This window comes from Cricetulus griseus, chromosome 3 (genome assembly GCF_003668045.3).
Source record: "Cricetulus griseus strain 17A/GY chromosome 3, alternate assembly CriGri-PICRH-1.0, whole genome shotgun sequence".
NCBI lineage: Eukaryota > Metazoa > Chordata > Mammalia > Rodentia > Cricetidae > Cricetulus > Cricetulus griseus.
This window is the reverse complement of record NC_048596.1, coordinates 18259655-18274108: the sequence shown is the minus strand read 5'-3', so window position 1 is coordinate 18274108 and position 14454 is coordinate 18259655. Positions and strand designations below refer to the sequence as shown.

Here is a 14454-nt window from a genome sequence, read left to right as displayed (position 1 = left end):
GTAAAAAAAAGACAGCAAAGTTCACTAGTCAATGAATTATAATTTAAAACAATAATGTCATATAAACCATGGCCTACCATATAAGAATCAAAAACAACATGCTATTTCTCCTTCCAAGGGAGGATTTTGCAGGTGAACTGGGGTTGGGTGGGGATGGGAAACAGGATGGATGGTGGTTGATGGAGAGAGAGAGTACTGGGAGAGATGACTAGAATTCAGGGGTGGCATTTGGGAGGTGATGTTAATGCACTGGAAAGTCCCAGGAATCTATCAGGGTGACCCTAGTGAAGATCTCTAGTAATGGAAGATATGGAGCTTAAAATCGTCATCTTCTGTAATCAGTGGTGGGACTGGGACACCAAGCCAACCACGAAACCTTCAACCTACAATTTGTTCTGACTCCAAGATGTGCTTTGGAAATGGTGGCACAAAACTCATGAAAAGTGGCCAACCAATGAATGACTGGTTCAACTTGAGGCTCCTGCTATGAGAGGAAGTCCACACCTGACCCTGTCTGGATGGCAGGAAGTTGGATAGCACAAAGACCTATGATAAAACTAAACACAGCTGGAAAAAAAAAACAGTCAATGAAATGATTCCTAATGATGTTCTGTCATACTTACAGATCAGTGCCTTGCCCAATAGTCATCAGCGAAGTGTGATCTAACAACTAACTGATAGATGCAGAGACCCACAGCCAAACATGAGTCAGAGCTCAAGGAAACCCTCAGAAGACAGGGAGGAAGGACTGAAGGAGCCACAGGGTTCAGGGACATAAGAACTTGGCACACAGAATCAACTAAGTAGGGCTCATATGGGCTCACAGAGATTGTACTGAAAATATGGGAGCTGGGATGGGTCTGAGCTAGGCCCTCTGCATAAATGTTGCAGTTTTTAACTCCAAACAGAGGGAGTGGGGGCATCTCTGACTCTTTTGTCTGCTCTTGGGACCCTTCCCTCCTACTGGGTTGCCTTATTCAGCCTTGATATGAGGGTCTGTGTCTAGTCTTGTTGTAACTTATTGTGCTATGTTGATATCCCTGTGAGGCCTGCTGTTTTCTGAAGGGAAATAGAAAAGAGGTAGAGTCTGAAGACGGGGAGGGACTAGGAGGAATGGAGGGAGGGGAAACTGCAATCAGAATGGAACATATGAGCAAAGAACAAAAAGTACATAATTGAAAAAATTTAAATCTTTAAAAATACAAAAAATCAAATTTTAAAAAATAAGTTAAAAATAATAATTTAAACTCCACATTAAAATCATTAGCAAGAGACAAGATAAATAAGCTTTGCTGTGCACTGCTGTATAAGTATAAGCTGGCATGATCTTTATGGATATCCATTTCTACATATTCAAATTTTAAATGCATAATATATTGACATAAAATAATGCATTTAACAACTGTGAAAAGATATATACACAATGATGTGCTCTGCAACCTTATTAAACTCATGAAAATTGAGTGATGATGCTATGTACACAGAGTACTTTTCTAATATAGCCATTAAAAATTCAAGACTTTATTTCATAAAGATACCTACAAATTTTGTTAAGAAAACACAAAATAGTAGATATATACCATTTAATTGATATACAATAGTATGTGTGTTCAAAATAATTTAAAAGTAGTATTTTAGAGATTTTAAGAAACTGAAAGAAAAAACTTTGGTAGAAATTTAGAGATAAATGAAATGAACTATGTCTTTAATTTAGAAAATGAGACACACCTAAAAAACATATGCACAAGAAATTCTAATAAATAAATAAGCTATTAGAAATAAGAAAATTTGAGACGGGAGATATGGCTTAGTGGTTAAGAGCACATACCAATCTTGAAGAAGACCCAAAGGTCAGTTCCCAAAACCCAAATTAACTTGCTGGTAACTCCAGCACTATAAAATTCAAAAACCATGGCCTATGTGGGCACCTCTATTCACACAGGCATACACACCACATTAACACACACACACACACACACACACACACACACACACACACAATGAAAATTTGGTAAAGGAAAGAAACATGAGATAAATATATAGTTCTTTCTATACAAGAAAAGTTATTTAAAAAAAAAAACAAGGAATTTTGCCCTTGACATTAACAAAACTGAAACACTAAAGAATAAACCAATAATAGGACGAAAAAGATAAAATATCAAGTGACATAGCTGAACAGGTGGAAAGATACACTACATTCTTACATGGAAGATAGATAATACTAAAAAATATTCTTTCCCTAATTAGACTATAAATTGTAAGGGGGAAAACACTAATAAAAACCATAAGAGAATACCATTATTCATCCATAAAAATAGCTAAAATTAAGACTGACAGTACCAACTGCTGGTTAGGATGTGAAGAAACCAAAATTTTCACACACTTACTAAATGGTTCAGTCACCTTGTAAAACAGATTGAGGGCTACTTCGTAAATAGACATTTCCCATAAAACAAAACAATCTAACTCCTAGATATGAGTAAGCTATAGACTGTAATAAAATGAAATACTACTTGTCAAGTTAAAAGGGAATGAAATGTTGATTATGCAACAAAAGACTGAACCTTAAAAACATTCTAAGTGAAAGAAACCATATACATGACTACATCATTACTCCATATACTATTTAGGGACAAGTGTCAGTTCTGGGGCAACTAAGAACTTGACATGAGGAAAGGAGATTTACTGAGGACACAAGGAACACTTGGTTTGCAAGTATTTTATTGAGAATTTTTACACCTATGTTCATCACAGAGATTAGCCTACAAGTTTCTTTGTTGTTTCCTTTTCCAGTTCAGCTTTGTAGATTAGTTCATTATCATTCCTTTCCTTTCTGCTTGGTGTGATAGTTTGAAAAGCATGGTGTTAATTCCTTATAGGTTGGATGGGATTCAGTGAAGAATCCATCCTTTCTTTATTGAATCCTCTTTCTTACTGTTTCATAAAATTTGTCCTCTTAGAACTCATTTAAGACTTATTCATGTCCTCTTTCAACTTCTTTAAACATAGTTAGTCATTCTTTTCAGTTCTTTGTCTGGAATTTCATGCAATATGGCTCATATTCCATTACTATGAATTTGGTAATTTTCAGAAAAATTATGTTACCTTTGATTTTTCATGCTTATTTCTACAAATCTGGGATTAGGCCACTGTCTGGATTTTTAAAAAATCACCCACATTAATTCAGTAGCAGTATTTGCAGTATTCAAGTGTGAGTAGGTTGTAGCAGTTTGTGGTGTTATTACACGGGATGGGAGTGTAGTTTAATAGCAAAACCCCCAGCCCGCATGCTTAGGGCACTAGGCCTTTATTCTAGCACTATCCCAAATGCAGATTACTATCTGTGTAAATAACCATTCCCATGGATAGTCTCACTACAAAAATATAGTAATAGCTGAATAATCAGTCACTTCTTCAACTCAAAACATTTGAGGAGAATAAAAGACCAACGGAAGTATAGTATACACTAAGATATTTGTTATTCGGAGTAAAAAAAAAAAGGAGATAAGCAGAGTAAGTCTAGCAGTTAATATTAGATTAAATTTAAAAAATCAGAAGAGTAAATAGAATAGAAGAGGAAACAATAAAGATGAAAGGGAGGAGATAAGGTGGCTCCAGCCAAAGAGAATATCCCAACACCAGACTAACTGTAAACGTTAGTGGGAACAGAAAAGACAGAACAAAAACTGGCATAAAACACTGAAATTAACTACTAAATGAGAGGAGTAAAGGAGAAAGGTCTAGGTAGGGGTATAACATCTATATATGCAACTCCCCTCCAGGGAACTAGAGCAGTGGAGGCCTGATTCTTTGCGGCCCATCATGGGGACAGTACCCTTACCTCCAAGTGACTCCTTGTAGTTGCGGGGCACAGGTACCAACCAGGCCCACATCTTTGTGGTAGATATAACTCAAAGGCTGTTTCTCAGTTCCAGTTTCTCATGGAACACTGTGAAGTTTGGCTTCCTCCGTTATACATATTAAGAGGTAATCTTGAGGCTAGATATGAGAACGCAGACTAATGACACTTGTTCCGGTTGCCAGAGTGAGCTGCCAATGAAGGGACTTTTGCTTCCAGAACCACACTGCTGCCTTGTCAAGGACATTTTCCAAACGAACTCTGTTTATTTAAATTTCTTATGAATGCTTATTCTATTGATTAACATTGTCCCACACAATTCACTGTCAGTCATTTCTTCTTTATACATTTATATATTCCTCCTTCATATTTCCATGTCTTTTTCTTAATTGATTTCAGTGTTTTAAATAGCAATTTAAGTGTAAATTTTTAAGACACCTCAGAAATGCAAAGACTTCCATTAGTTGTATTTCATGACTACGAATTCTCTGCAGGAAGTATAATTTCTTAATTCCTTCTCTCTCCCACTACAATGCTTACAATGTTCAGTAAAAAGAAACCTAATTCCGTTTCTGTCCTAAAGAGGTACAAAACCCAGTGGTGACGACATAAGCAGCACTGTAGAGCTTGTCACTTCATGCCTTCAGTAAACGTGTGCTGAAAGATTTATTTACTCAAAACATTTTTTCTTGAAATACAAAAGCCTCCAACCCAAGTAATAATACATGAGTGAGAAGATCAATTTTTATACCTTCCTATTGCATTTATTTTTATACTTGCTTATATTATTCTAATATCCCACCAACTCTACAGAATATTCTCTAATAAAAACTGCCTAGTCAAATCCCAGGACACAGAATCAAAAAGGGAAAAAAATTATAAACTTTATTAAAGAGATCAAGGAATTTAACAAAAACACTGAACTCTGAGAGGATAATAATAAACACTGAGTGATATCCAAGAAAATATAAATACAAGTCTGAATGAATGAAATGATGAGAACAATTCAATAAGAAGATAGAAACATTAAAGAGAACACAAGCTGAAATAAAGATAGAATGTAAATACTCAATATCACAACTGGAAAACTCAGGATTTTTTAAAAGGGTCTTCTTGTTACCACTTGGCTTTGGTTGAGTGCTAAGAGGATCTCCCCCACTTCTCTCCTACTTTATCCCTACCCTCCCTTCTTCTCCCCTGCTTCCTCCTTGATTCCCTCAATTAATTATTATTGAAAGAACACTATGAATTTCCTTAGGCTCTAGCTTTGTCTTAAAACCTGGTTTCTCTGATATTGCACTCACACTGGGAGAACTCCCCAATGGAGGGCAAGCCCTCCAAAGTGGACTCTGGACTCTCTGCTTCTGTTTTCTGAAGTTTCCTTTCTTTAATGTTTTCCTGCTACCACCCACATCTTAGAAAGGCTGCTTTCTTACAATTACAAATTTATTTCCCAGAGATTCTAGCACTCCATACATGTGTATCATCCAGCATCTTCTCTTTTTGACATAAAAATTTAAATATAAAAATATGTCTACAACTGCACACATCACATATTTTAATTACTTCTAAATATGCAAAAATACATACATTGTTATTCTTAGTATTTCATGGGGATTTCAAGTTTCCCTATGAATACCAAAACTCTGTTTCTTAACTCCATATATACATAACCATCCATCATTTGAATCAAGCAAGAGGTGGCCCTTCCAACAGAACCTTCAAAACATAATTTGGACTTTGAACTTTCAGTACTGAAAATTAAATAAAAGTCTTTCCTTAATAAGTGCTTTATGTCAAGCATTTGTGATCCTAATGAAAAGCTTACTAATGCACATAGTATACTGGCACAACATAGGTGCTTTGTAAATAATTATATGACATTGTGTTATTCAGGGAATAATGAGAAGAAAATGTTGTACGTGTTCAATGCAGACATGGTGCTTGTTTTTTTAATATTTTTGATCTTTAGTTGGTTGAATATATTCATGAAGAACTTATAGGGAACTCAGTTTATCTGTTGTCACTTGGTACAAAGAGTTGCCAAGTTTTCCTCAACACATTCATTACTTTTACAACAAGAAAGCAAGGTTAATTTATCAGAGGAAGACTTTTCTTAGATAAAGTGGGAAAGAAGAGAACTTTGAATTGTTCCGTGTACTAAACCAGCAATTCTCAATCGGTGGATCGTGACCCCTCTGGGATTAAATGATACTTTCACAGGGGTCACCTATGACTACCAGAAAACACAGATATTCATGTTAAGATTCCTAACAGTAACAAAATTACAGCTATGAGGTAGCAATGAAAGTGATTTTATGGTTGGTGTCTCCACAACATGAGGACGTGTATTAAAGGGTTGCAGCATTAGGAAGGCTGACAACCACTGGACTAAGCAGAAAAGACCAGGAAGATCATCTGCCTTAGAAAAATCAGTCATGTGCTCACAATATTCCATGTTTAACTAGTCATGTGCTCATGTTTAACTAGTCATATGCTCACAATATTCTATGTTTAACTAGTTAGTGCAGACATTTTTGAATGACACAATCCCTTCCAGTTTTCTTGTCCTTGCAGCTCCTAATTATCACAAAAGAGAGAGAGGAAATATATTATCAAAATAAATGTAACATCATGATATAAGGGCCAATCACTCATGATATGATGTCATTGACCTAACAGTATTCGGTAATGACATTCATAATTATGGCCTACAAATGAGCCAAGTAAACATACTCTTTATGGTCTGGTTGGTGACTGGTGACAACTGACACGGAAACATGAAGAAGCCTGACTATGGAATACATGGTACAGTATTTGTGACTGCCAGCAGAAAATAGTACTATGCAGTGTGCACTTAGTAAATACTACTTGAAATTAAATCAAATTATTTTGATTATTCTTTCCCCACTCATACAGGAAATGAGCAGCTACAAATCCTCTTTATTGCACAAATAAGTTCTATTACTTGTTTTTTTTTTTGTTTTGATTTTGGGAGGGTTGTTTTGTTTTGCTTTGTTGTTTTTTGAGACAGGGTTTCTTTGTGTAACACTCCTGGGTGTCCAGGAACTCACTTTGTAGACCAGACTGGCTTCAAACTTAGAAATCTGCCAGCCTCTCTTTGGGGTTAAAGGTATGTGCCACTACACCAAGCTCTTACTTGATTCTTAATAGAGAAATCTTTACTCTCTCAAACCTGAGAATTGCTATCCTGGATAAAGATCTTGAAAATATTTTTAAATAAACTCTAATTTCATTCATTTATTCTGAAACTCAAACCACCATTAGGAATTAGGAGAGATTGAATAAATGTGTATTTTACTTCAAAAGCACAAATTCACATCAAGTGTGCTTCAATAGTAACAACTGTTAACTACTTCCAGCATGTATATAAAGAGTAGGATAACATAGAGGTTTCACCTCTCAATTACTTCTTAAATATATCAGATGATGAAGGGTATGATGGTTCATTTCTGATGCCAGTTTGACCAAATTAGTAAATACCTAGGAAAATAGTAAAACATTAATTCTGTGTGTTCTTGAAAATGCTTCCATAGGAGACTGGAACATAAGTCTGACCATAGTTAATGAAAAATGTCTGCCCTAAACAATACTAGGTGCTATCATATTGTCTGGGGACCTACACAGAGCAAAAGGAGCAGAAAAAAAAGCAATTCATTCTCCATCTCTCTTTCTCTTCCTTCTTTACCCTCTCTCCACCTATGCTCTTCTTCCTCCTTTCTCTCCCTTGTCTCCCCCTCTTCTCTCTTTGATTCTCAATCTTTTTCCACCCTCCCATCTTCTTAGCTTCAAACTGAGTATTACATCTTTGGCTTCCTTGGTCCTAAGGTTCTAGAGTTGAACTGAAATGCATTACCAGTATCCCAAAGCCTTGAACTTGTAGGCAGCCTGTCATGGGATTCCTTTGTCTCTACAATCACATTTCCTTAATAAATTATTGCCTATGTATGTGTATGTTATATGTAACATATAAAAATATATACTGTGTATACATAAACATTTATATATGCAACTATCCTATTGGGTTCTGTCTCTCTGGAGAATTCCAATACAGTGGAACAAACTGAAAATGTTTATTGTTTTTATAGTCATATATACGTGTGTGTATGTATTATATTCATGTAGCACAATCTCTAGCCCTGCATAATAATTTACTATGAGAAAATCACTTCCCTCTTATATTAATAAATATGCAAATAAATATCACAAATACTTCTGACTAATAACTTTTCAAGGTAATATTTAAACATTAATATTACCTTCTTTCATAAAGTTGGTAATAAACACCATAGAGGGGAGAAGAACTAATATTAAAACCTGCTATCTAGGGTTTTCATCATGCTGTACCTCAAATCACAACTACCTGGATTCATACTCATAGACAAATGTCCTTTCTGTCCTACAAAGCAAAATGTCTTCAAAAGAGGTATTTCCTTGCCCCTTTATATAAATACAAAATGTGGTGTTAATATACAAAGGGGCTACAAATGATGGTTTTGAAAGAGCTAAGAGAACATAACAAATGAGAGAGATGAGGCTGCTTCAAGCATACAGAGGAAAGAAGAAGAAAACATGGGGTATTTAATGACACAGTTTGTGCAGGTAAATTATGTAGATTCGTATCAAGCAGGACAAAAAAGAAAAGATGAATGAGTAAAGGGGGGACTGGATCCCCTAAAATCTCAAACCCAATGGTTAACTAGACTCACTCTACTAAAAATCAACTGGAATTACTTAGAAAATATAAATAAATTTCTTTAAATCATTAGCAAAATTAATTAATTAATCAATAAACAGTGTCAGAAGTTATTTTAAACTTATACAAAATTGTCAAGTTAATGGTACAGAAAATTGGTAAATAACAGTAAAAATTGGGAAGTCTCTTTAAATTTGGACTATCAAGAAGATGCTACAAAGAGAATTCAAATCAAAAACAGTTTTTGTATTTAATGGGCTACTGTAGCCTTACACTAACCTAAAAACAGATGGCTTAATTTGCTCAACTAATGTCCACAAAATGGGCTATAGCATAGAAATAGAATCTTTTGCTCAATTCACTTGCTACACTAATACAAGAAACCCAACCACAAAAAAAAAAAAACCTCACTCTAGTTCAGAGTCTGATAAAGGCTAAGACTGGCATCCAATACATGAGAAAATTCCTCATAAAATAAATACTGAAAAGGAGTAGAGTAATGCCATCCATTTTAATGGCTACTTGGTTTCAAGCTTTCCATATGCAGAGAAATGACTAAGTGATGTCATACTACAAATAATTGTTTAAATTTGAACTCATTACAGTATCGTTCACCATGCTCTATGTATTATTCAAAACACTACACAAATACATTCCTCGACTTCCAGTAATGAGTGTTCTAAATAAAATTCTAGAATATCGATTTGTTTGTCTTGACTCGGGTGTTTTGTTTTTTCATATGATTACAAAGATCTATCACAAATGTTCTTTTCACACCTTTAAAAGGGAAAAAGATGGCGGGGAAGAGAAAATTTCAACTTTTTTTAAAGACATGTTAATGTCATTCCTTATAATTAGTCTTCAGATTAATTCACAATGTATATAATAGAACATGTCAACAATTTTACACAGCACTACTATATTAAATCATGAGAGCACAGGAATGTTAAGACTTGATCCTTCTCTCTTAGTCTCCATTCTTCCTGCTGTTTGCTATTCCTTTAGTGATATGCACAATGACTACTCTCATATTAAAGAGACTTCAATATAATCATCCATATCCATGTCAGCAAGTTTGAATGAAAACTGTAGGACACGACTCACCACAATTTAAAATGGTCCTTTTTTAACGCATTGAAATGTCTCCATTACCTTCCAATAAAATGAAGTGTTTGTTTCAAAAAAACTTTCAACACTAGGCAAAGCTAGTAATATTTGCAATACCAAGCAAATCATCCAAATGAGAACATTAAGTAAGACAGCACTGGAAAAAGGATGACAATACGGCTCCCACTGGATAAAGGTACTTGCTACCAGGCCTAATGACCTGAGTCCATTCCCAGAGACCCTCAAGGTGGAGGGAAAGGACCAACTCCTGAAGGCTGTCCTCTGACCTACACATACACATATAGACACACTAAACAGGCAAGTAAATAAATAAATGGAAAGTATCATTGATAAATATATTTAAAATATGATGTAATGAGGAAAATAATGCATTGAAGTTGATTTTTTCAGTGTTAGTTTCTATTAACTGAGATATCAATAGAACTAAAAAGTCTATTTTTAGTAAGTGGTTAGAATACCTGGAAACATAGATTATCATTTCCCCTCATCTGAAGGGTAGCTGATTAAAAGCTGAAATACATGCTATTAAGTGAGAATTCTCACCTCAGCCAAGGCTAACGTTAACATCAGCTAAAGAGAGAACCCCTACAGATGAGGGATCTGCTTGTGATTTGGAATACATACTTTTAACAACCTCACCTTTCAAACATTATATATACCACTAACTTGCCAAAAGCAATTGTTATACACTCAAAACCATATACTTCACTTTTCCTGAGATTTTAGTGGCCTGGTTTTCTAAGTACTTTCATTGTAAACATTTCATATACTATGCCAGAACTATTGAAAAACTAAGTAGACTATCACCAAGTAGAAACCCTCAAGTAGGTGTTCTGAATATGTTGGTAAAGACAGTCAATTCATTTGAGTGGTCTCTGCCCCTTCAACTTCACCCTCCTTACCAATGTACATTCATCACCGAAAAGGGAAATATTTACAAAACTTAGTTTAGTTACGTTTAAATATTATGTTTAGCTGTCTGGAGACCATGTTCTCAAGATTTATACAAGAAATCAAGGATTAAACTTCATAACAATTAGAAAACCACACTGTGTAGAATCAAAGACTTAGTTAAAGGACATTAAAATAGTTTTACCATTGGTACTAAACCGAAATGACTCCATCTCTCCCCGACACCTGGAACCGACACCTTTTGAACTTTCATGTAAACAAACGAGGGCACAGCAAATGCTCTGTCTGCTGCAAGGTACCACCTCTGCACAAATGCACGTGAGTGAAAAATGTGGAGAGTGCCTGAGGATGCTTTGAAGCAGCTTGGGAGAAGTGAGAGCAGGAAAGAGGCTCTTCTCTAGGGTACGTTTGTTTAGCGTAAAGTAAGCAAGTTGTCAGGGTAAGAGTTGACAATGTTGACTCCAACAGTTTGAACTGTGAATAAACATCCAAAGGGATTATGTTACTGAGAATTAGAAAGATTCCATTGAACTCAATACAACACTAGTGTTTTCAAAGACAATATGCCTTTGAGCCACACTCTGGATCCACAGTTTAGGGTTAGAATTACCCTAAAGTCTTTTGTGTGCCATAATAAAGAACACAGGGTATGACCCAGCTAATACAATTTTAAAATTATTAGAATAAGGGGGGAATAAAAACATTTCATTTTTAATCTCTAAATTGAAAAGAGATAAATATGTATATGTATACACATTTTTGGATAAGTTAAGGAAACCTGGAAGAAAAAAATCTGTGTTCTTTTCAAACATCTAAACTTAAACTCAGTCTTACTAACCAATTTAGGGAAATACATGCATTGGCCATAAATCATTTTTAAGTTTTCCCTCCTTAATGACCTATCAAAGAGCAAACACAGCCTATACTTATGGAATCCATAAGCCTCGCCTCTGCTCACCAAAGCCACATTTAAATCTGGCTTTCATCTCATGCTGCTGGGTTTTCCACCAGGTACAAGATGAAAAGTTGGAAGAGTCTTGTGCTTTTTCAAAAGCAAAACAATTTGGTTGCCACTCAGCAATTCCTGGTGAAATGCCAGGAAGCCTGTAAAAAAAGTTAAAATTTTCCTAACTTAGAGTTCACAAAAGTAAATGAGATGTTCATACTTTCAGATACTCCAACTTTTTTCATTCTTAGCCATTCATAAACAAAAGAAAGCACGCAATTTTGACTTGTTAAAAGTTCATTCAAATTGGTCATCAAGTCTACCTTAGACGGTCCAAAAAAAGGTGAAGGCTACTGACACCATCTTAGTTCGTCTTGCCCTAAAGGACTCTCACGTTAGAGTCCTTGTGAAGATCTTTACAAAGCCTAACAAAATATATAGCTTGCATATTCTTTACCAAAAATGTTTCTAGGCAGTCCTGCAAAATGCTGTTTTCCTTTGCATCTCTAACTCATATTTATTTCTAGAACCAGGATGTGGGCAAGTACAGTGCAGCCTGAAATCTCTTTACGCTTAAGAAGAAAATCAAATCCCCAGATACTTGCAAACACTATCAGAAATAGAATATTATTCTCCGTTCTGCCTGAAGATCATTATCTTTTTTACACTTTGTTTTTATATTTACCAAGTTCATAGAAAGGGCATAAGCAGAAAGAGGAAAATAGCTACTTCTTAAAAAGATTCCAAATTTAGTAATCCTCTCAAACCTATTGGCACACATTTAGAAAGCTGTATTTTCATAAGACTTCATTAATTTTCCATTGGTTCTGTCATTTGAAAAAACAAAGAATCATCCATAACTTTGAACCAAAACCATTGCAAACTTCAAGAAATATTTTTTATAGGAAGAGAAGAGTCATTACAATTAAATTGCAGCAGAGTGGTTTAAAACAGGCAGATGTGGACTCATCTGGATGTCACGCTAGTACCTCCCAAGCATTAACTTGCTACCTGACAGAGGTCATCAATAATAATAATGCTGTAAGGCTCTATTACCTGTTAATATGAGATTACTGTAAGTGTTGGAGAACTGCTCCTTCAGAAGGACCAGATGCATCTGAGCTGCCTTCTCTCTCTGGAGCTCCAGCATAATGTCAGGGTGCTGGGCAATCTTGCAGCCTTTCTGCTTATCCAAGGCAACATCACTCCGGACAATGTCTACAATTAGAGAGGTGACAGGCAGTAAAAACAAAACAAAAAGTATATTCACATAAAAGTGACAGAATTTGTAAATTACCAGCTTTTTTTTTAAAATCAAACTGAAAAGATGGAGAAGTAATAAGCCTGACGGTTTCTCCAGCTCCATACCAAATCCTTTAAGTTTCTCTCCGTTTTTTCCAATTCTTTGGTAATTTCTGTTACTTAGCCCTCTCTGGTCTAACTAAAGACTCCAATCAAACATTTTTCTTCTTAGCTCACCTCCAGGACCTCTTTACCTTTTGGGGCCTTTTCTAAACATCATCTGCCATTTTCCCAAAGGAAGAATAAAACAACTTTGAAAATAAGAACTATAAAATTAACTTCCTCTACCTTCTGCCAGGAATAAATATTCTAAATATTTGGCTTATTTTCAATTCACTTTCTAGCCAGACCATTCAGCGAAAGTTAGAACTGCCATTCTAAGGGTTATGTGACCAGGGACTCTCCTGATATTTTTCATGCATTACTGGGGACATAGCTTCAATCGACCAGGAAATCTTTTTTTCAATCCAGAAATATTTGTGAGCCTCTGAAGTAAGACGGAGAGCTCGAGTCACTAAAGCGTTCCCCCTGCTATTTTTTCATTAATGGCAGTTTGCATTTTACCTCAGGGTGGTTTTGTGCTATTATATACCCTCCAGAAACCAGTCTTCCTCAAAAAGAAACATTCATATAGAATGCTTCCCAATCATTAGGAAACACATTCTATATATCATAATGTATGAAAGTTATTTATTCATTTTTGTCAAATAAAATATAATTTGTCTGATTCTAATAGGAACAAATGATACTATCCAAAGCAATCTGAGTAGCAACTCCAGAAACTTACAAATTTTTCATAGCTAATCAAAAGATTTTATGGGAAAGAACCAAAAAGAGCTCTGACACTGTTGATGCTAATGGTTTCAAATGGGATAAAAATGCCCATAGTAAGTATACCAATCAGAAAGAGTTCTTATCAGCAGTGGCCAAAAACACCTACCAGAAAATACAGGACAGAACACGGCATGGGGGGGGGTAGTAATTGTTCTGGACAAGCAGGCTTTTATTAGCCAAAGAATATCCTATCTATAAATAGAAACTCAACCCAATTCAGGTTAGGATATATGACCAAAAATATTAGCCCGATTTGAAAATGGTCTTTTCTAGTTCTTAGATAAAACAAGAGCCAGTTGGAAATGATGTATTATTTATGCCTAACTATATTTGTACTAATTTATAAAAATAGGCAATAAAATTAGCTAATTGACATAAATAACTAATCTCAGATTTTAAGAGACTTACATTTTGTTTTGTTTTTACTATTTCTAGAAATTATTTGCTTTTAATAAATTCAAATTACTTTGGTTATTACTTTCCAAAATGGTACTAAAGATCAGACTTAACAAAGCACATGAATTAAGTCAAAGACCCACTCTGGTTTTTAAGATTACCTGATAGAAGAGGAATAAAGTATTTACCTAAATTACTAATTTCTCTACATTTTAAATCAAAGTATTTATTTAAAATGACTAATTATTCAAGTTATTTACATTTTAGACTATTCCATTGAATCCTCCCAGCAAGCTTATCAACGGTAGTGGCAGACATTGTTGACAATATTACCCAAACTCAATACACTCCCTTGTACTG

The 14454-nt window shown here is 35.0% G+C and overlaps 1 protein-coding gene across 3 annotated transcripts in view; it reads right to left on the bottom strand.

Moving 5' to 3' along the window:
* Positions 1–14454, bottom strand: part of Hpse2 (heparanase 2 (inactive)) — a 585409-nt gene that overhangs the window by 500031 nt on the left and 70924 nt on the right. For 2 of the 3 annotated variants that reach the window (XM_035443067.1, XM_035443068.1), the window contains exon 3: positions 12619–12780. The exons of the other annotated variant lie outside the window; for it this stretch is intronic. In XM_035443067.1, coding sequence (XP_035298958.1) covers positions 12619–12780 — 162 coding nt within the window. The remainder of the gene's footprint in view (positions 1–12618; positions 12781–14454) is intronic. 3 annotated transcript variants of the gene reach the window in all.